The sequence below is a fragment of the Lampetra planeri genome, chromosome 4 (assembly GCF_965212315.1).
Source record: "Lampetra planeri chromosome 4, kcLamPlan1.2.h2, whole genome shotgun sequence".
Taxonomy (NCBI): Eukaryota; Metazoa; Chordata; class Hyperoartia; order Petromyzontiformes; family Petromyzontidae; genus Lampetra; species Lampetra planeri.
In genome coordinates, this window is record NC_136110.1 from 25,790,606 (window position 1) to 25,811,691 (window position 21,086).

A 21,086-nucleotide genomic window follows, 5' to 3' on the forward strand; every position below is an offset into this window, starting at 1 on the left:
CTCGTAACGTAGTCTCACCGCCGTAATGGCCTTCATCCTTGTGCAACGTGTGGCCGTGCCGCCGTAACGATGACATCTCTGGGTTGGTGGTGGTGCGGGGCAGGCCAGCGCTGGAGCGCACGGTTCGCGTTCGAGCGCGACTGGCTGGTGGAAGGCCGTCTTCAGTCCTTCTCCTTCGCACGCGACAGCTACTGGAGCCGCCACGCGGCCAGCTTTGCGGCGCTGCAGCGCCTGCTGGCCGACATGCACCGCGTGCACGAGGTCATCCACGGCCTCAAGCTCAAGATCCACATTGCCAAGTGAGCGAGCACAGCGCACACCCATCCGACCCTCCGTGTTCGATAGCCCCGAATAAGTGTTTCTTAACCTGGCGTGCACGCACCTCCCGGGGGTGCGAGACATGCCAGATTTTTCTCGAAGGTTAGTCATCGAAACACATATTAAGCGCGGGCACGTAAGTATTACTACTTGGTTTCAACAAACCTATGTATTTACTAACGTACTTGTTTTAATGCTTGAGAACCAAAGGGGGGGGGGGGGTGCAAGGCTGCAGTAAAGGTTAAGAACCACCGCCCTAAATTTTGCGCTGATGAAAGTTTCGGCACCATTCTCTACGCGGTTTTTATTCTTCTAAGCCCAAAGTCCCGTTATTGGATGGGGTTGGCTTTTTGGTTACATGTATTTATTTAATATTCCACACCTCTAACTTACACTATTGACTTGCTGCAAAAATCATACACGTGTTATAAATGTGACTCGTGTAACATTTTGTTTTCACCAAATGTGATCCAGGGTAATGTTTTATTTTGAAATCGTTAACACCACAGGCATTCAACTTCTGTATTTCAGTCACTTGCCCACTTGGAGATCATTGTGCAGATAATTGCATTGTTCGGTTTGTAAATTCATAGCCACAAATAATGTTTGGCTTGTAGGCTTTAAACCCTATCCAAGGGAATGCTTTACTATTACATTTTAAGGGATGTAACCCAGGATCTCGGGCACTTGTTGTGTTCTCTTGGCACTGACCTGAGTCCCTTGACTTGCTTGGCCACTATTGTGTGTAATATTTGCCCTGTATTTTCGCAGGACTGAGGACCGCTCAGATTTGATGCTGTGGGCGTCACCGTGGAGGACGGAGCGAATAAAAACCGAGTTGATCAGCCTGCCGGAAAATGATAGCAGGCTCGAGGCGTGCCCAGCCCTTTCGGCAAGCACGAACGATGGGCCCTTTGCGGGTTTGGAAGGCGTGAACGGCGTCAACAGCTCCCAGGTACCCCCGGGAAAAGATTCGGAGAGAGAAGTCAAAGCGGACTCCCCCAGCGAGAGTACTTACATCACCAGCGAGCACTGCTACCAGAAGCCGCAGGGAGCCGGGCCCGCGGCGGCGCGCGCAGCCAACGCCCGTGCGTGGCGCGAGTGCACAGGGCGGGACGGGGACAGCGGGTCTGATACGACATACGCTGCCGACTCGGGGAGGACCAACACGGCTGGCAGCTTCATCTACGGCCTGGATGCCACCTACTGCAGCGCTGCAGGAGTAGGCAATTGCGAGGTAAAGAATGTGTTTTATCTATTGCAACTCAATCTCTACGGGTTTAAGTGGGGTTGTTTTTCATCTTCCTGCCTTGTTTTGAAGTTCCAGGAACGTACCTGATCTCCGCCCTCGACAATCTGTAATGTATTACAAGTAGAATTCACTAACTACGTTTTGACAATGTTTGCCTTAAATTTAAGCTGTTGATGGTGACCTGTTGGCCAAGATGACATTGGTTACCTGTAGATCTGAATGAGAACTGCTCTAAACGTGTTGTTTATTTGCTGGTGTGTGTGGACCATTAAAAAAGATAGCAAGAATTCAAAAAAACAACTCGTGCATTATTGTCCACATGTATGTTGAACTTCTTCCACGCCGTATGTAGCCAACCGTGTTAATCGGAGGTGCAGGGGAAGGACAATACGCTTAAAACAAAGAGCAGTTGTAAAAAAGTTATTTGCTGATAATGATGTTGTCATCGTGTGCATGTGTTTAAAGAACAATGGTGGAGGCAGCAGCAGTGATGAGACGCCAAGTGTAGAGACAGGCGCCGGGAGTGGAATGGAGGAGGAAGGGGGGCCATCTCTGGGAGCAGCGGGGCTCAACTCTGGGGCCGGCTGGAAATCAGCTGGACATCATCAGCAAGCCGGAGGGGTGGCACAGCAGCACCTGTGCCTTTCTGAGCTGCTGCTGCACGTGGAGGCACTCCAAGACGATGTAGCCAAGCGTATGGACTTCCTGGAAGAGCAGCTGACCAGTACGTTCCCCCCCCACCACCAAATTAAATCTTGAGTAAATGTCGGTTTTTGTGCCGCCATTCTCAAGGCACAGTGATGTTACGAAGTTCCTTTATTTCACAGATGACTAGTCAGCAGTAGTTTCATGTCTATGTGGTGGCTTGACTCAATCAGGTACATTTTTTAAAGTTACAATGCGACGCCGGCACACGTGGCCGATTCGTTTTCAAATAACGTCACAGGATATCTAACTTTCACTGTGAAAGGGAGGAGGCATTGTTTTGGTTAATCCACCAAGAGTATTTACCAGGGCTGCTCCAGGGCTCGGATCACGAACCTCTGTAACAAGTAGCAAACTCGGTTACCACTTAGCAGAGGTGGGACAAAGTCATTGTTATGCAAGTCCAAGTCGAGTCGCAAGTCATCAAATTCATGACTCGAGTCTGACTCGAGTCCAAGTCACATGACTCGAGTCCACATCTCATAGGTGGGACAAAGTCATTGTTATGCAAGTCCAAGTCGAGTCGCAAGTCATCAAATTCATGACTCGAGTCTGACTCGAGTCCAAGTCACATGACTCGAGTCCACACCTCTGCCACTTAGCCATGTCTGAGACTTGTCCACTCGTTATTGTTTGAGTCCCCAAATCGATCCATTGATTCTTTCCATTACCCATGCTTATCTGCGGATAAGAAAATGAATCCAGAAATGGTGGCAAATTCTTATTCACGGTTATCTGTAAAAGAAGAGTCACCAGTAGTACCAAGCTCGTCAAAACTATTCAGGACTTTCTATAGATAAGAAAAATTGTTCTATTATCCGCAATGAAAAGAGGTACTATCCACAGATGAATATAATTAATGATATCCCCCAATAGCGCGTCCTCCCCTTCCGCTACCAATGTAATTAAAATTTGTTAACATTGCAATGGTCTCTTTTTCTCACTAGGTGGTGCTGTGACATTTGACGAACTGTTCAACATTCTACACCGCTTTAAATGTTGCGTCCTGTGCTCACGTTCTCCTCTGCAGCTCTGGAAGGAATGTTCGAGTCGACGTGTGAGCAGAGCTCGGAGTTGGAGCTGCGTTTGCCACGCGTCAAAAGGAGCCTTCGTCAGATGGCAGCTGACCTGCAGAAACTGCAGCAGCTGTCCACGCTTTGCGCCTGAATCAGGCTCGTCCCGGCAACAATCACTTTTCAATTCTCATCATAAACCAAAACCTTGGGTAGCACACGAGCACATTCAATACACTTGTTCCTTGCTTAAGATCATCAGATGATTAAAAACATAGTTATCAAAACCATGTCATGTGTTTTGCTTATCAAACCATGTCTGATAAGCAAAACGACTCAAGTGTATGTATTTTTGAATTCATAGATGTTTTTATTTTACCCATGTTTGTATTAACCACCCTTAGATGCCATGGTTGTAAAACGTATTTTATAATGTTTTTATAGTTTTTAAGAGTTGTGCATATTTAACCCAGCCTAAACTGCCCGTCTGCATTTACAGTGTGTCCACTGCAATCAAAAAGTGAAGTCTATTTCATGTTTTTAAAATGCATTGAAGTAACTTGTTCAGCTGCACTTAAGAGAGTGCAGACATTGAGTGAATATAAATCAGATTTTTTTTTATCCTGCTTATCTATCACAGTGGGGACAAGGGGAAAAAAAATTGCTAATGGATGTCAGCAGGCTGTTTTTGCAGACTTTTAAGACACATTTGGTAATTGGCTTTTCATAAAAAGGCCATTTAATTGCAGACTGCGTTCCACCATGCCTCAATCCTCACTACAGAATCAACCGTTGAACCTTATGGCGGTACCATAGTGCCCCAGCTCTCGCATGATGTCTGTTGATGGTCGGCGATGTGGCAATCGACTCATCTCGACGAGCTGTACACGATGCACCACCACGGTGCGTACGCGAGCGTTCAGGGTTTCAGCACAATCGTCCTCGCTGCGTTTCGACATCGCGGAGTGGCACTGATTTCGGATCGATTGGTACCCCAGTCGCGGAGTGAAGTACACCCCTGGGAAAAAATAAGTGTCCCAGAAATAAAATATTTAATTGCCTCCGCCATTTTTTTATTATTTGGTACCCCGGGGTACCGCCATAAGGATCAGTTGATGTATTTCCCTGTAATTTGTGAGACAATGTGGCACACAATTCCCTCGTTGTGGTCTTTCTGCATGCTCGTTTCACAAAGCCTACAACCTGGAATTGGGGCAATCATTACAGGATTTAATCATTGACATTGTTAATGGCTCCGCCATTGATGGAACCATTCTGACGTGGCGATGCTGTTAGCTCTAATATCCCAATCGGAACGTTTTTTAGTCCAAATCTGAGTCTTAACTTGACACGTCATATTTAATAACTAGCACCGTCAATAGCAGTTTGTCCTATGAACGAGGAAGTTGTGGGCATATATGTAGAATGAAGGCGGTAACCAAGATGGTTTTGGAGTGTCACCCAGAGTTTGGTAACCAAAGGGAACGCAGACAGATTTTAGTGACGGTCCGAAAAAGCAAACTGTTGGGGTCCGGTGATAACTGCCATAGCTACACAAGCTAACAAAAGTGAAGGAAAAGTGTGGTCTCAAAAATAACATTGAACCGAATGACCTATCCATGTTATTAAACAAAATAAATGTTATGTTGGAAGGGACGCAACTTAAAAACGCAGTTATTGAATGTGGATTGGGATCAAAACGAAAGAGGGATAGTGACAGTAAATAGACGATACATACGTGTATGGATACTACTCGAGTCAGTAGATACTACTGTAGAGCCAGATGCTACTGGAGAGTCAGTAGATGCTACTTTAGACAGTAGATACTATACAGGCAGTAGATACTACAGTCATTAGATACTACGGTCAGTAGATACCAGAGGTGGGACAAAGTCATTGTTATGCAAGTCCAAGTCGAGTCGCAAGTCATCAAATTCATGACTCGAGTCTGACTCGAGTCCAAGTCACATGACTCGAGTCCACATCTCATAGGTGGGACAAAGTCATTGTTATGCAAGTCCAAGTCGAGTCGCAAGTCATCAAATTCATGACTCGAGTCTGACTCGAGTCCAAGTCACATGACTCGAGTCCACACCTCTGGTAGATACTATATAGTGAGTAGTTAATACTAGTCAGTCGATACTACTTTAGACTCTAGATACTACTTGACTAGTGTATGTAGGGTGTGTAGGTATACATGCCTACTAAATAAAAATTGGCTGGGGGGGGTCGACAATTTTTGGAAACCTTTCAGATCAACTATTTACCCCCCACTTTCTATTACTTTTTCATTCAGGACTTCTGCAAGCCTCTTATAATCTTGTTGACGGACAAACGGAACTCCAGGCTTTCACAATAGCTTACTATTTGTGTATTTGTTATGTTTTTAAAGAAGACAAGTTTTGAAATATATTTTTCCCACGGGCAAAGCCAGTTACTTCTTGCTGGTATACACATTTACATGGCAGGGGTTTGGCTCAGAGGGTCGGGCAGCATGCCAGGCTAGTCAGCACTTTGCAGTACATGTTTATGGGATGGAGCTGTTTACTTGCATGCACGGTGGCAAGATGTTAACTGCCTCTCCTCGTATACAGGTCATGGGTTCGATTCCAACCCTGACGCCTGAAAATTTGGAGTTTGCATGTCCGTCTCCCTGTGGTTGTGTGGATTTTTCTCCGGGTCCTCTGGTTTTTCCCTCCACATTTAGAAACATGCGTTTTAGAGTATTTGGCTGCTATAAATTTACACGTGATAAGCTACTTTGTCGAGCTATCATTTGTGGCCAGGTGGCTTCTAAAAAAAGCTACATAGCTCAGTGGGCCTTACCTGGTCAAATAAAATTAACCCGTAAAAACTACGTTTTTTACTATAAATCCTTTATATGCGTGGCGGCTAGAGTCCTCTCGTCCTCTGGCTTGAGATGGCTGCCACCTATGGGTCAGATGATTGCCTGCCACCATTAAGCAATTGGTAATTAAATATAATTTATTTTTTCCTAAAACGTGTAAAGTTATGGAAAAAATGTTCACGAAAATCAATTGTCACGCACGAGTCTGTGTGCAAAATGTCAGCTCGATTGGATCACGGGAAGTGGGTTAAAAAACGACCGAAATATTTGCACGGTCGTAAGCGCGCAAGCAAGCAAGCAAGTAAACTTAATATAAAGGATTTTTAAAAAAAAACCTTAGTTTTAAGTAGTTTTTGGTTTAATTAAGCTTGATTGGTTGAGTCTAACTTTGGGTGTGGATTGTGCGGTGACATGGTTGAATTTCCATGCCTGTCTCTGATTTGGGATGGGCTGCTGTTCACAGATTGAATTCATGTGCTATGAGCAGAAGATGCTGCCAGGTGAACTTCAAAAGTGAAAACGTGCTTGTGAATCAAGCCAGACATGGAATGGACGTTTAATTTAGGTTGCTGAAAGGTCAAACATTCCTTAGAGTGGAAAGTTCAACGTAGAAAGTTACATGAGCATCGTTTATCTTCTGCAAACAAGTGACTTTACGAGCCATAATTTTAATGGGAAGTTTATACTAGAAGTCTGCCATTTGTCCATCACAGTAATTTGTAAAACAGCCCTGGGACCATGTGTGCTTTAATGCTTGTACGATTGTAGTTTATGAATTACATTAATGTAGGGATGTTCTGTCTAGCTCACGAAAGCTAAATATTATAATTTTGCACGAGTTGGTGCAGTGCAGATATAAGTTTAATATGTATTACATAATATTTATAAATATACTGTTTATGATGAAGCTAAATTGTAAACAATATGTATAAACCTCATGTGGGCACGAAAAGAACTTGGGTTGACTGCGGAAATGTTGGAATTTTGCATACTTTGGACTTAATTGCATATATAGATGGCATAGCTATACAGGACGGAGGAAATGTGTAGCACACCTAAAATATATAATTTTAATAGTAAACAGCAGTTGTGTATTTTTGAAATGTTTGGTTTCAAAACAATGATACGCAGTTATGTTTCAGGTTTTGCTTTCAAAACAGCATGCAATTGTTTATATTGTATATTGTGCAACTTTAATATTGAAGCTATGTTGAGTGATGCATGCTTAACTGGTACCTAGCTGTTTTATACATTTTTAACATTTATATTAATCTGCGATGCAGCTCGTACGTTATCCTTTGTCACAAATTACTTGTCTTTCATGAAATACTGTATAATATTCATGTTATTACATTGGTAACTTTGCAAGTTGTGATATTACCGTTTTTCCCTTTTGAGAAATTTTATATTCCTTTTGAGGAATTGATGTGATGACTTTTAGAATATCTGTCACCCATTTTGTATAATGCGCAAATGCACCAAACCAGTGTCATCAGTAACATATTAAAGTGTAATGAATATTTGTAATTAGTTGATTGAGTGGCATTAGAGAGTAGGTCTGTCGGAATGTGCAGTCATGTAATGAGCATAATGGACATTTGTATAGTTTTATCCGTGTACAGTAAATGCATACATTGAATTTGTCGACATTGTCCATTTGTATCAGATGGGTCAAGGACAGAAAGGAACAGGTCTCTAATTTTGTTCATTGGCCTCGTGGGCCATGGGCCATATCCATGACCAGTCTAGCCAATCAAAATGTTTTACTTCTTTACATTAAAAGCCGTATAACCAGATTGGTTGATGGGAGACAGTCTCGTACAATAATAACACCACAATTTATTGGTGCTTATGGGCATTTCTCAGAAAAAGTAAAATCTTGAGAAATTAGCGTTGCACAGTTAATATTTTTCCCCGTGTAAATTTCATTTATATCTGTTAATACGTTATAATGGGAGGACCTCAAAAATGTAATTCGATGACATAAAAGACCCTTTGTATTTGGTTGTGGATATGATTCGATTCACAATTAAAATTGTGCTTGCAACTATACACGCGACTTGTTGTACATTTTGGAAGTGGCAGTGCTGTGTTAAACTATATTTGTAGTATACATTGAAGAATTCAGTGTTGATCCACTGCGTTTTAAAATTGTTACCCATTTGTGTTTATATATTTACATTTTATGAGTAAGAGTCTTCAGATTCATCTTCTTGGTTCTTTCGGTAAAGTTACGTAGAATGGAAATAATAAAACATAATAAAATAATTCTCACGACGTTTCGTCCACAACGCAAGCAGCCGTCCTCAGGTGAAGACCATGTCTGTCGAGAAGACAGACTCTCAGACTCAGACTCTGTCTTCTCGACAGACCTATTCTTCACCTGAGGACGGCTGCTTGCGTTGTGGCTGAAACGTGAGAATTATTTTATGTTTTATTTTTATTATTTCCATTCTACGTGACTTTACCGAAAGAACCAAGAAGATGAACCCCTGCAGTCACGAAAGCTTTAAATCGAATAAGTCTTCAGATTCTGCAAGTTTTTTTTCTCAACACTGGTGAATTGAAAAATACCATACTGCCATTTGTAATCTTCAGTTACAACATTATTTGCGAGATGAAAATTACAGAGATGGCTTTAAAGTACGCATAGGTGGCTATTGTGAATACGAGTCACAAAATTATGAGCCACCATACCTGTGCAGGCAGTACCACTAAACAAAACCACCAGGTTTTACAAACTATTGAAATACTCGGGATTGTATTGGATTTCAATCTGGATCAAGTTGGGATCCAGCTGAATAGTAAACAAAACTTTGAAGCTGGATCTTTATTATATTTATAAACTCACGACAATGTTGAACAGACTACAAGGCTATGATAGTTAAATATACCGGCTAGTGTAACCATAGTTATGTGATTAGCAGGTGTGGGCAAAGTCTTACGCAGAATAATAGTGATGTTTTATCTCTAAACATCTCCCATTTCCTTGGCGAGGAATGAAGGCTTTGGTGCAGTATTGGGCAAGTATTGACTTTTCATATTCCACAATTTATATATTTTGGATATCCATTTTTATTATAAATTAAATCTCCATTCTGATTATAGATCTTTCCATCTCTGAAGATCTCGATCCTAAATAAATATTTGATTTATGGATATGAGATGACAATATGATCACATATTTTCTTAATACATACATTTCTGTCTTAACCAATTAAAATCTCATCCCATCTGGATGCATCTATGAGCACCAAATAATATATCCAGCCTTTCCTTGATTCACTTTATATTTCTGAATTATAGCTTATCTGAATACATCTCAAACCATTCCTACGACCCTAAATCACACAGCTTACATATCTCCTTTGATTCTCGCATTTTATCTACATATGCTACATCTGTCTACATCCGAGTGGCTACTCACCACGACTCGCCAACATCTCTTGTGCGAGTACATATATCTTCTAAGTAGAATACATCACATCTACCCTTCGATGTTGTTATCACCACATTTTCTGTCCGATTTATATTGTCTCAATGAATAATACTATTTTGACTCGGATCCACCTGGGTATATGCTGTCAGTAGGAATTTCGAAGTGCATGTAATTCAGTCGAGTGTTGTTGGGACTTAATTGGAAGAAATATACTTGTTAAATGTTTTTGTTCACATACATTGACACAGATTTATTGTACACGAGGCATATATTAATAGTTTAGATCTGCATTTGCACATTGACATTTACAAGCAACACTTCAGAAATTATGTTGATATTACAACGTATGGTCATGAGAATAGATACGGATACTGAAAATGCGTTCTCCCCCCCCCCCCCCCTCATTCTACCTTACTGGACCATATTGGACATTTGCAATAGCATCACAGCAAATCTACCCAACAAATGCCCTTTAATAGTGTTTGCAATATTTACATACGTTCTTTTCACCCTTTATGGGGGGGGGGGGGGGGGAAATCCCAATTGTCTTTTTGCTACAATGGTAATTGGACCCACTGAAAGGTTTAAGAAAGTCACGGTACAGCCCCCACTCATGCCACTGCTGGTAGAAGGGCCTCCACGTGAGGACCTCATGAGTCCCTCAAGGGTATTGGATGTTACCCTTCTGCACTGGCCAGATGTCTTAAAAGACATGGGAATACACGCACACATGACCTCCACCACATGAGCCCCACCAATCGATTTTGTGGCGTGACCACCATGCTGCGGTGAGCGTTTTTAATACTCAATGCTGTTCACAAGAGCAACCATTTATCCCAGTCATAAGCAGCGGTCGGCACAGATTGCTGGCGTTAGCCAAGGGCCGTCTTGTACTTTGGCTCGCGCTTCCAAATGATGATCATGCCCTGCGCGTCGCTGGAGGCCAGCAGGCTTTCGTCGCAGTTGAAGCTGACATCGAGCACGGGCGCGCAGTGACCCTGCAGCTTGTTGACGACCGGCTTGCTGCTCCGCTCCACGTCGAAGAAGTACACGCACAGGTCCTCGCTGCCCGACACTGCCAGCCACATGTCCACAAGCATTACTCTGGGTTCTATCGATGTGTGTGATGTTGGTGTCCGTTTCCTTTATTTACCCAGGAGATTAAATGCACTCATTGAAAAATGTGAAACATTGCCTATTTTACAAAGGCGACGATATGGATTTAAAATATTATTTTGAATACACAATATATATTGTAACCAAATCTAGACTAAATTCAAAAATATTTTTGTTATGGGATAAGGCTATGCAAATGTTAATTTCACTCAAGTAGGTATGATTTGTTAAATCTCAGATTGTTGTATCCATTGCATCATGTAAAAATGTTACATGTTTTCATGCTAATAAAAGCGATGTCACATTGTCACCAAGATCAGTTGGTGGCAAGAGGGAATGTGACATCACGGAAGCCATGTCACTTCCTGTGATGTCATACATATGGGCCCTATTTTTGTATTCATCTGAAGATCGGTAACACATTTCTCGTAGGCTTGTAATGACTCGTCTATTAAAACTGACTATTACACTCACAATAATTAGTTTTGCGCCTCCGATTACAGAAGTTCAACATACTTCACAATACATGGTGTAAGAATGTTATTTCAAATTTGATTCATATTTACTTTTGCTACCAGATATTCGACATGTATCACACTGGAGAAAAAATAATTATAAAAATTTCACCAAAAACTGTCTGTTCATATGAATCCATCACTCCATGTCTATATGTAGGCAGATAATGTGTGAGCATCTACACAATCTCCTGGATAGGAACAAATAGGCCATATTTCAATCCGGTGTGCTAAGGTGTGTTGTGTAATGAACTTTATGAAGCACACATGCAAATGGTATCATTCAATAATAGTGCACGCTATGGTGGTCAATCAAATAAAACATTTTGTCTTGAAACAAGTAATTTTAGTATGATGGCATTGCTTACCGACACAAGCTCCTTGGCGGAAGGACATGAGTGGGCAGAAGATGCTGTGAATGTGGTGTGTTTTTTGCTGGATGGGGAAGGTTTTCTTCAGCTGCAATGCTCCTTCATTATCAAGGACCCTGCAGAATTCAATTACAATGTGTCAGGCATTATGCTGCCAATTTGTGACAAGTTCTTTATTAACACAGACTGTATTGTGTGTTGTAATAGATCCCTCACGTTTGGTAACGATGCAGCCTTTGGTAGACGGCTATAGATCGGTGTGCAATAGTATTACTAATATCATTAACGAAGCATTTTTGTCGTGAGTGTAAAACTGAATGCCAGATCCCAAGAGTTACAACACAAGCAGTAGACATTGGGAAGCAGAACCTTCTTCCAAATATAGATTTGGCAACGAAAAATGCAATCCACGTGTAAATGAATAACACTAGCAAGACTTTTTGGATAGCTGACTTTATAAAAAATATTAACTCACTTTATAGACTTGTGGTTAGAAGTGCTCAGTCAAGCAGCGAGGCACCAATTTATAAACTATACTTTAGACATTAAGACAAGTTAATTCAATTACCATGTTGAATATATGAATATCTAGTTGTATGTATAACAAAACATACAACTAGAAAGGATGCTAACCAGCAGCTGATTAAGATTGTGGTATGTAGGCATGTAACGTACTCTTTGGTTCTTTCGCTAAAGTCACATAGGTGGAAAAAATAATAGATCACGACGTTTCGATCGCCACACAAGCACCTGAAGACGATTGCTTGTGTGGCGATCGAAGCGTCGTGATCTCTTATTATTTTTTCGACCTACGTGACTTTACCGAAAGAACCAAAGAGTATGGATTCCTGCAGTCACGAAAGCTTCAAATCAAGGCATGTAACATTTAACAATTATGCTCAGGTTACATGCTTCAATATTGCATCCAACGTTCATTTATAATGCACAATATTCTAACTATACCAATTTTACCTTTTTAGAATTAGATGCAAAAAATGTATTCTTCAATCGAATTGTTACACCAATTTGTGACACTTCATAGAATCACTGGGTAGGAGTCGGGGACATTATTTACATGCCCAATAGTATTTTAGTATACATACACTATCCCTCATTTTCCCAAGGTCTTGTGAATAGCATTATTAAGTCCAAAAATGATGTGCAGGACATAAAATGATATCTTCTGTAGATTCTGTTTTGAGATCCTATTCAAACCACATTGTGCCAAGGCTGTTCTTGCATTTCTACACGAGGTCAGAGCAACATTACCCCGAAAGCTCGCGTCTTCATCGCAATTTGCAAACAACATTTACCACCGTCGCTGCTGGCGTACCGGTACAGAAGCAGCATGTTGACACAGGCGTTGACAAGCAGCGAGGGGTCACGTGCCTCGCGACTGATCCATGAGCGCGCCGATATGCTGGTGATGGCACTGCCTTCGTTCACCACCATACGCTTGGCCTTGGTGAGCCTGCCTGTTGGCACATTGCAATGGTGTTCGCCACACATGATGCGCTCTGCACGTCCAGAAGCAACGGGTGTGTGCTTTTGAGTCACTCAACTACCAGGCTGTAGGAAAGTGAATGCACATTGACCTACAGGGCTTACACACCTGTGGTCATGTCGAAGAGAAAAGAGAAAATGCTGCCTCGCTCATCCCCAGCCCAGAGGATACGGCCAGGAGAGTCAAAGGACAACGCCAGCACACGCCCCGTCAGCTTGCTTGTTCCACCCTTCACCCGTTTGCCCGTCGAGATGTTCACCACATGCACGTTGTGCTTGCTATTCCCCACCTGCAAATGCGTAGAAGGATCCGGAGTCTAATTGGTTACAATTGGCTAACAGATTGCCACACTGTCATGGCCTCCCAGATATATGTCAGCGAAATAAATTATGTGCCAGCGAAATAAATTATGTGCCGTCTCTTACAGGAACTTCAGTGCAATTATATTACATTATTATGCACGTAATGATGCATCCTCTATCAATGATAAATTGTCATGAGTTTTCAGTTTTCCGTTATTATATGCCTGGTCTCATTGTACAATTTTGTTGACACCATTAGCCTAAAAGCAACAGCATATACAGTAACACCTTGATTTACGTTCTCCTGCTTTATGCACTTTCGTTATAACGTACTCAACTTATTGACAGCCAATCCCATTTTACATACTGTGCACCTCGCCATAACGTACTCCAGATATACGAACTTAACCATTAAGCCCCAAATTTTGTTACGATCCACGGCGAACATGCAGCTGGCAGATGTCTTGAGGCGCCCAAGAGTTAGTGTCCCTGACTGGCTACAGTCCCCTTCATGTGTACTCTATTAATATTTTTTCCCCACATACCATGTGTAATTAACCCAAAAAACCTATATTATGGGGGAAATGCTTTGATTTAAGTACTTTCAATTAACGTTCTGGCTTTCAGGAATGCATCTTGTGCGGGATATGCCTGTATATCACAAATAAAAGAGCAAAAGCATCACTTTTAATTGAATATTTGATGCAATATTACATGCCTATTCTGAACATGACTGAGCGGTAGCATTTTCCACTTGTTGCATAGGATTGTGGCTCAAGCCCAGCAGCCATCCAAGTTAATGCTACGGTGTATTTACCAAGGAAATATTCCCAGTCTGCTTCACAGTGGATGTTAAAGATCCATGACGTTATTTGGAAAGAGTAGGCCATGTGTGCCGGCTTCACAATCTAAATTTGGCAGATTTTAAAATGACTTGCAGATTAATAAGTATAGCAACATGTCCCCCTCGTGTGAAATTAGTGGATTATAATCATCTAAGCAACACAGTGGCATGTGATATCCTTGCATTCTAAGAATGGCGCGAATACTACACCTACTCGTGATTTTATTTCACTTAATCAACTGGCAACGTAACGCAACTTCTCTGCCCAACGCACCACAATGAGATTGTTGTTCATCGGCTGGAAGGTGCAGCACAGAAGCTCGGAGCCATCCGGGTCGGGCACCTGGCGCAGGCAGCGCCCATCTGCCGTGTCCCAGAGCCGTAGGGCGCCGTCGAGAGACGTGGACACCATCAGGTCGTTGGAGAGTGACCACGCGAAGTCGGTGACGGCGCGCGTGTGTCCACGCAGCACGCGCACCAGGGCCGGCGCGGGCACCAGCACGCACACGGACACCGTGCCGTCCAGCGAGCACGCTGCAAAGCGCGTCTTGTCGTCATTCGCAAACTGTACCTTGGGCACTGTTGGGAAAGCAGACGTGTTAGGTGGGCTAGGTATACACAGTCGCCTCTTGATTATCCAAGGGTAATGGGTGGGGTGGGGGAGTGATGTCCCAGATAAAAACAAAACACATCGTGCAAAACCTATGAAAATCAGGCGACTGTTTACCTAAGTAGAATGTGGAACTATTCTGTTATTATTGCTGGTTAAAGTAATCGTTTACTAAGTCAGGTGTAAGGAGCTGCTAATATAAACTGTGTGAAAATGAGCATGGAATACCATATTTTGGATTTATTTTACCTTGCACAAACATAGTTAATCCGTAACAGGGACAATCCGTGCATGGATAGTCCGAGAGCATGCGCTTATAAGAATGACTAGAACCAGAAAATGTACTGATGAAGTTTCTCAAGGACAGTAAACGTTGACAAGTATATTCTTGTTGAACATGTTATTGTTGGAAAATAATAAAATGATACAAATATAAAACAATAAAAAATATGAACCCCTGCAGTCACGAATGCTTTAAATCAAAATGTTATTGTTGGTTAAATGTCATGATCGAACCCACGACCTCCTGTATACCAGAAGAGGTAGTTAACATCTCATCACCGTGGCACTCAACACTGAGATGTTTAGTCAGATCCTTTAATAAGTGCTTTGAATGTGTGAGGATATTGGGAGTACCCAGAGAAACTTGGAGAGTTTTACAAATCTCTTAAGTCACAATCCATTGCTTCCAACGTGCTGATTACAGGCTTGATCCACCACACACAGCTAAATTAGCCCCAGCTGAAATCTAAAGGTAGATGTCACACAAGCCATGGGTCTCTGATGGTCTCACCAGCGTCAGTGTGCTGATCGAAGACATGAAACATTCCCGCAAAAGCGTAGTTTTCTTCCAAGGAGGTGTCACCAGCCATGGCTCTGCTTGCCTCTGCCACAGATGTTGGCACCACACCAACAGTGCTCCTGGGATACCCAAACAATGCAGTGTTCTGTTAGACAGAGGGCTGCACAAGCACCCGAGAAGTGCAATTCCCTGCCCAAATAAATATTGAGGCGCTACTCATCCCGTTTACAGCCCTACCAGCCATGAAAATGGCACACATTGCTATGGTGGAGGTCAGTCTACCCATAGGACAACCACTTTTGGCTTCCCCACAAAGTAACATTTATTTTATCGACCACAGAGAAAAGGTCACCTGAGTCAGCCTCCAACCAGCCATCACTACTGTTGTATTGATATAAATAACTTCTAATTCAGTCTTTCATGTCAAACAAACATGAGCTTTTGAACCTGTTTCAAACATTCTACAACTTAACAACCTTCAATTAAGGAAATGACACTGCACATACAGACCAAAACCCTTAACGACTCTCAATGTTTGAGGACACTACTATCGAGTACACTGTGCTTGTTACAGATGACTGCCATCTAAAGTGGCTTCTTGAAAGTCTGAAGGAATACTTTTACAAGCAGAAATGTGTGAGCAGCATGAGCTTGCCTGTCTTCAATGGCGCGGTTGAGCTGGGCTTGGTATTGGTAGGAGCTGCGGCTCATTGAGCGTCTGTGCCCACGCGAGCCTTGGCCACGCTGGTCGTAGGAGCCATCCTCAAAGTCCTGTCACACATAACAGGCACACCGTTAATGGGTTAATCACTGGATCGTCGTCACATTCTGTATGTTTCCAATTACTTTGTCAGCATCATATGAGAGTCCTTAAGACAAAATTGTCCCTGGGAAGAATTTTTTTCGCAAACAATCTCTTCAGTAGACCATTGTCTGGCCGACACAGGCACGGATTTCTGTGAATAGATTCTTTGTCTCGTGACATAATACCAACAGCACAATTTGAATACGTTGTGGTTTATAGAGCAAAAAGTGCACAACCCAACAAAAACCTTGAGCGATGTCTCTGCAACATCACCCCCATGCACATTCCAACGTCAATCGACTAACACGAGACCAATGCAATATTGTACCTGCTTGCAACTTTTGTTCTAATTAACAAAGTTTCAAATTCATTCCAGCATGGGACACATCCTAGTTACGATACGTCCTCGCTTAACGCGTGTTCGCTATAACACGGTTCTTGTATATGGGAACACTTTTTGCACAATGAAGAACGTGTCTGTTCTAACGTGGTTTCTGAGCGGTCGACAACATACTACTTTCTTGAGCTACGCGACTGAGCGGTATGGGAACTGGGTATGTGCAGAATGATAAAGTTTGCGTCGGTGTACTCTTATCTTAATTGTTTGTCCCACTATGGGATGATTGCAGGCAGATTTTAGTGAAAATTTGATTCAAATTTCCATTTTTATTTGTCTTAATGCCCTGCAATATATATACAGTAATTCCTCACTGAACACGGCACTTTTCGGGAACGCATCTATCGCATTAAACGAGAAATTATTGTGCGTACCTGCAAGAGTTATTTTAGAATGGTTGCTCCTTTCTTTCAGCCCTATTTCAAAAGTACCATCTGATGTACGTATGTTGAACTTATTTTCACACCGTACTTAGCCAACCGTGTTAATCAGTGGATACTAATCAGAGGTGATGCACAGTGACATATCAACATCCTGACTCCATACATGCACTAAACAATGTCTTACATCTTGTACAATAAAACGGTGGACATCATTGCAGAATTACTTATATAGTCTTAAATAATTATGTATTTTAATGTGGCCATATAAATGTAATACAAAAGCAAGTGTGCAAATTCCAAATCTTATATGAAACGAATATTTGTTTCTATAATACTAAGGGACCTGGATATACAAGACTCACTAAGCCATTGTCGGAAAAATAATCTAAAGGTGACAAAATACGTTTCAGCCCTGGCTATTTCACGCAAATCTAAAAAAAACTGCTGAAGTGGATACCTTAGAAAAATGCACACCCCACATACATTCTGAGACACATGATCCTTTGACAGAAATGTATATTTTACAAGAATAATGCCCATATTGATGAGGCTTCACGCTCTGGAAATACATGACCTTGATAACAAGTCTGGTATTTTTTTGTTTGGAACGGAAAGCTTTACGAATAAATGCAACTCAAAGAGGAACAATGGAACTACATGTATTAAACTTTCGGTTCTTCCCTGTCTCGGCCTCGCTGTGCGCTGCGTTGCACTGCTAGCTGAGTAGTTAACCTCGTGTCCAATAAACCCTCAGAGCCAGGATGAACGTCCGACTCCAAACGTCATTTATTGAATTTAACGAGGTTAACTACTCAGCTAGCGGTGCAACGCCACGCACAGCGAGGCCGAGACAGTAAAAAGACAATGCTTAAAGTCCCACAATGGACAATTGCGGCTGGCTTCACTGGGACGCGATGTGTGCCGCCATCTTGAATTATTTGTGTAATGGCCGATGCCCGCGTGGTTGAGCGGGAATCTTAAATCGCTTACTTCCTGGTCACGTGACCAAACTTAGCATCAAAAACAGGAAATTCCTGTGCACATACGCCCCACCCCCCCATCTGCCATGAGGCAAAACCCCTGCCGTGAGGCAGAACATTCCCACACTATCGGCAGATCTCGCGTGTTTCATAAGACCACAACTATAGAGAGCCATTGCGCCGTGGTGGGGGAGGGGCAGCTGTGCCTCCATTCGGTCGAGCGTCGTGCGGCTGCTGCGGATGCTGTTGCTGTACGCGCGGAAGCTGCTCTGCTCGGAGAGTGGGCCGTAGCGCTGCGACAGCATCTGACACCGCAGGCGCAGGTACTGCTTGCGGACGGATGGGTCGTGCCCAGCCTTGGCATTCTCCCGCAGCAGCTGGCTCCGTCGCCGGATGTACTGCGTGCGGAACTGCGGGTTGTTTGGCGTGCGGTAAGCATTGTACCTTGAAAGACAAGCGTGCTATATGTTACGAACGTGGATTTGTTTGCAAGCATGTGTGGTCCTGTGACATTTTGGGCATTCGTCGCCAATGGCCACATCCCCGAATTAGATCTCGGAAGCTACAATAGTTCTGGGATGGGCGACCACTATGCAAAATATTAAATAATCACGAGCGTCGTTGTGGAGAATAGAAACAAAATAGATAAGCAGGAAAATATGGTGGCGACCCATTCAAGTACCATCCAGGCTCCAAGATGCACCACCCAGGCTCCAACCTGCTTATATTAATAAATCTGACGTGATTAAGGTCTGAATTTATTTTATTTACACTTCAGTTGCAAACATATGGTAAGACGCAGTAGGGGATTCTCAAGAAATACTGTCTGTCAAATTGGACCCACCCAATATTCCTACTCCGACCACCGACACATTACTGTGGCACCTTTTAGCAATTACTAACAGCGCACCTGGCATCCACTGCAAGCACTTGCTGCCAAACGGAAGCCATGGTGAAGTTTGTTCAGCCCAGAGACCTGAATATAAACAACGCAGACAACAAACACGGTTAACAACAGCATTCACAGGTCTGCCAATTCTCAACTCTGACCCCCCCCCCCCCATATTGCGTTATTTCCCCCCTATAGAAGCTACATCTGTACCTGGCACTGACCAGCGTGGGTGACCCTCATCCAGCAGTGGATCGATGACAGCGCCGTCAATTATACGGCCATATTAGAAGTTTTTTTTGGGGTTAGATCGCGTAAATATATAAATGTGTCGTTAAAACCCGCCACCACCCGACACAGCCAACTAGTAAGGGTTGTCACGTAAACAGAACGTGCCAATTCGTCACTAGTACAGCACACCGGTGTATAGTGTAGTGTATAGTGGAGTGTATAGTAGTGTAGTGTATTAGTACAGCACGCCGGTGTGTTGGAGAGCAAAGCCACAACATTTACAATCCGAGTACGACGTTTCGCCAGTAATTACAACCAGCTTCATCAGGCGACGGCCAGATTCGTGGAGAAGTCCACCCCGTTGACGTGACAACCCTTACTAGTTGGCCGTGTCGGTTGGTGGCGTGTTTTAACGACACCTTTATATATTTACGCGGATCTAACCCGAATAAAACCTCCATTATCGATGATATTGGTCGCGAAAACCCACGAAGTTAAACGGAACATGCGGGCCACTGGGCGCTAGAAACCCAAGAAACCTTCCTGCTTGAAGCCTGAGAAACCCAAGCAGATGACATCGCAACATTACGACCACATAGACTACGGCATTCTTCTAATATTCATTGCGCGAATGGCTTGGTAGGTGCTCGAAACGCGTGATAAGTTGTTGAACCAAATTTTTTTTAAAAACAAACCGGACCGCCTCAGCCATTGACAGTGCCTGTTGTAAGGGAACGGCGGTGTTTAACTTAAAACGACTGCGACGGGGTTTGCTTTGGGCTTACCGCGTTTGCGTTCGGATGGGCTTCGTTCGAGCGTTGTGTCTGCTTTGCAAGAAAGCAGGAGGACGTCGCCAAAAGAAGGGAAGGGAGCGCGATACGAGGCGAACGCCACCGCGGTAGAAATTTTTTTTTATCGCGATTAGGCGACGCCCGCTTCACCCAGTTCGAGGAGGCCGAACCCGTTGAGGTGACGTCACTGAGGACACGAAATCAAAGTGTACCCAATAAGCATGAGTTTGCCAACATCGGATGAATGCAGAGTGTACCCAATAAGCATGAGTTTAGCTCATAGGAATTAAGAGTGTACCCAATAAGCATGAGTTTACCCCATAGTAATCAATGTAGAGTGTACCCAATAAGCATGCATTTACTCCATAGGAATTAATAGTGTACCCAATAAGCATGAGTTTGCCAACATCGGATTAATGCAGAGTGTACCCAATAAGCATGAGTTTACCCACAGGATTAATAGTGTATTCAATAATCATGAGTTTGCGGACGTAGGATTAATGCAGAGTGTACCCAATAAGCATGAGTTTACCCCATAGGAATCAATACAGAGTGTACCCAATAAGCATGAGTTTACCCCATAGGAATCAATACAGAGTGTACCCAATAAGCATGAGTTTACCCCATGTAACTTTATACAGAGTGTACCCAATAATTATGAGTTTACCCCCATAGGACTTACATACTGGTAGGAACCCCCTGGTTACACCAGCCCACAGGGGATTATTGTGTCCGTCCGTCGTGCATTCAAAAATGGGAGGGGTCGGGCTGGGTGGAGAGGGGAGGGTGGGGAGGGGCTGGGTGGGGAGGGTGGGGAGGAGCTGGGTGGGGAGGGGCTGAGTGGAGGGTGGGAGGGGTGGGGCTGGGTGGGGAGGGGCTAGTCACCCCGTGGTGCCCTTATAAAACTCAACGTTTAACCTACTCACGCCGGCTTGTTCCCGCCCTCACAGTCGGGTATATTTGCGGAATAC

At 43.2% G+C, this 21,086-nt stretch overlaps 2 protein-coding genes across 13 annotated transcripts in view; one reads left to right on the top strand and one right to left on the bottom strand.

The window, feature by feature from the left end:
* LOC144717864 (PHD finger protein 20-like protein 1) overlaps window positions 1-8,188 on the top strand; it is a 28,313-nt gene extending 20,125 nt beyond the window's left edge. For 10 of the 12 annotated variants that reach the window (XM_078593588.1, XM_078593594.1, XM_078593592.1 and 7 more), the window contains 4 exons: window positions 104-299; window positions 1,090-1,555; window positions 2,036-2,294; window positions 3,306-8,188. In XM_078593588.1, the coding sequence (XP_078449714.1) occupies window positions 104-299; window positions 1,090-1,555; window positions 2,036-2,294; window positions 3,306-3,442 (1,058 nt within the window). In that variant the 3' untranslated portion in view covers window positions 3,443-8,188. The remainder of the gene's footprint in view (window positions 1-103; window positions 300-1,089; window positions 1,556-2,035; window positions 2,295-3,305) is intronic. The other 2 variants (XR_013585155.1, XM_078593590.1) reach the window with 2 other exon arrangements.
* Window positions 8,189-9,798: 1,610 nt separating this feature from the next.
* On the bottom strand, window positions 9,799-20,310 carry WDR13 (WD repeat domain 13). Its single transcript, XM_078593601.1, has 10 exons — window positions 20,110-20,310; window positions 19,115-19,180; window positions 18,411-18,648; window positions 16,295-16,410; window positions 15,631-15,758; window positions 14,502-14,806; window positions 13,190-13,370; window positions 12,911-13,052; window positions 11,575-11,693; window positions 9,799-10,650 (listed from the first exon to the last, which is right to left on the bottom strand). Exons 2-10 carry the CDS (start codon window positions 19,153-19,155, stop codon window positions 10,448-10,450), a joined length of 1,473 nt encoding a protein of 490 aa, XP_078449727.1. The 5' UTR covers window positions 19,156-19,180; window positions 20,110-20,310; the 3' UTR covers window positions 9,799-10,447.
* Window positions 20,311-21,086: the final 776 nt, after the last annotated feature.

Bases quoted from the DNA above. Each gene is read 5' to 3' on its own strand.
- WDR13 (XM_078593601.1), bottom strand. From the start codon at position 19,155: ATGGCTTCCGTTTGGCAGCAAGTGCTTGCAGTGGATGCCAG. The intron at 15,759-16,294 runs GCAAGCTCATGC...TGGGTATCCCAG, and splicing joins AACCGCGCCATTGAAGACAG to GAGCACTGTTGGTGTGGTGC. The intron at 11,694-12,910 runs GTACGCCAGCAG...TGAATTCTGCAG, and splicing joins AACATGCTGCTTCTGTACCG to GGTCCTTGATAATGAAGGAG.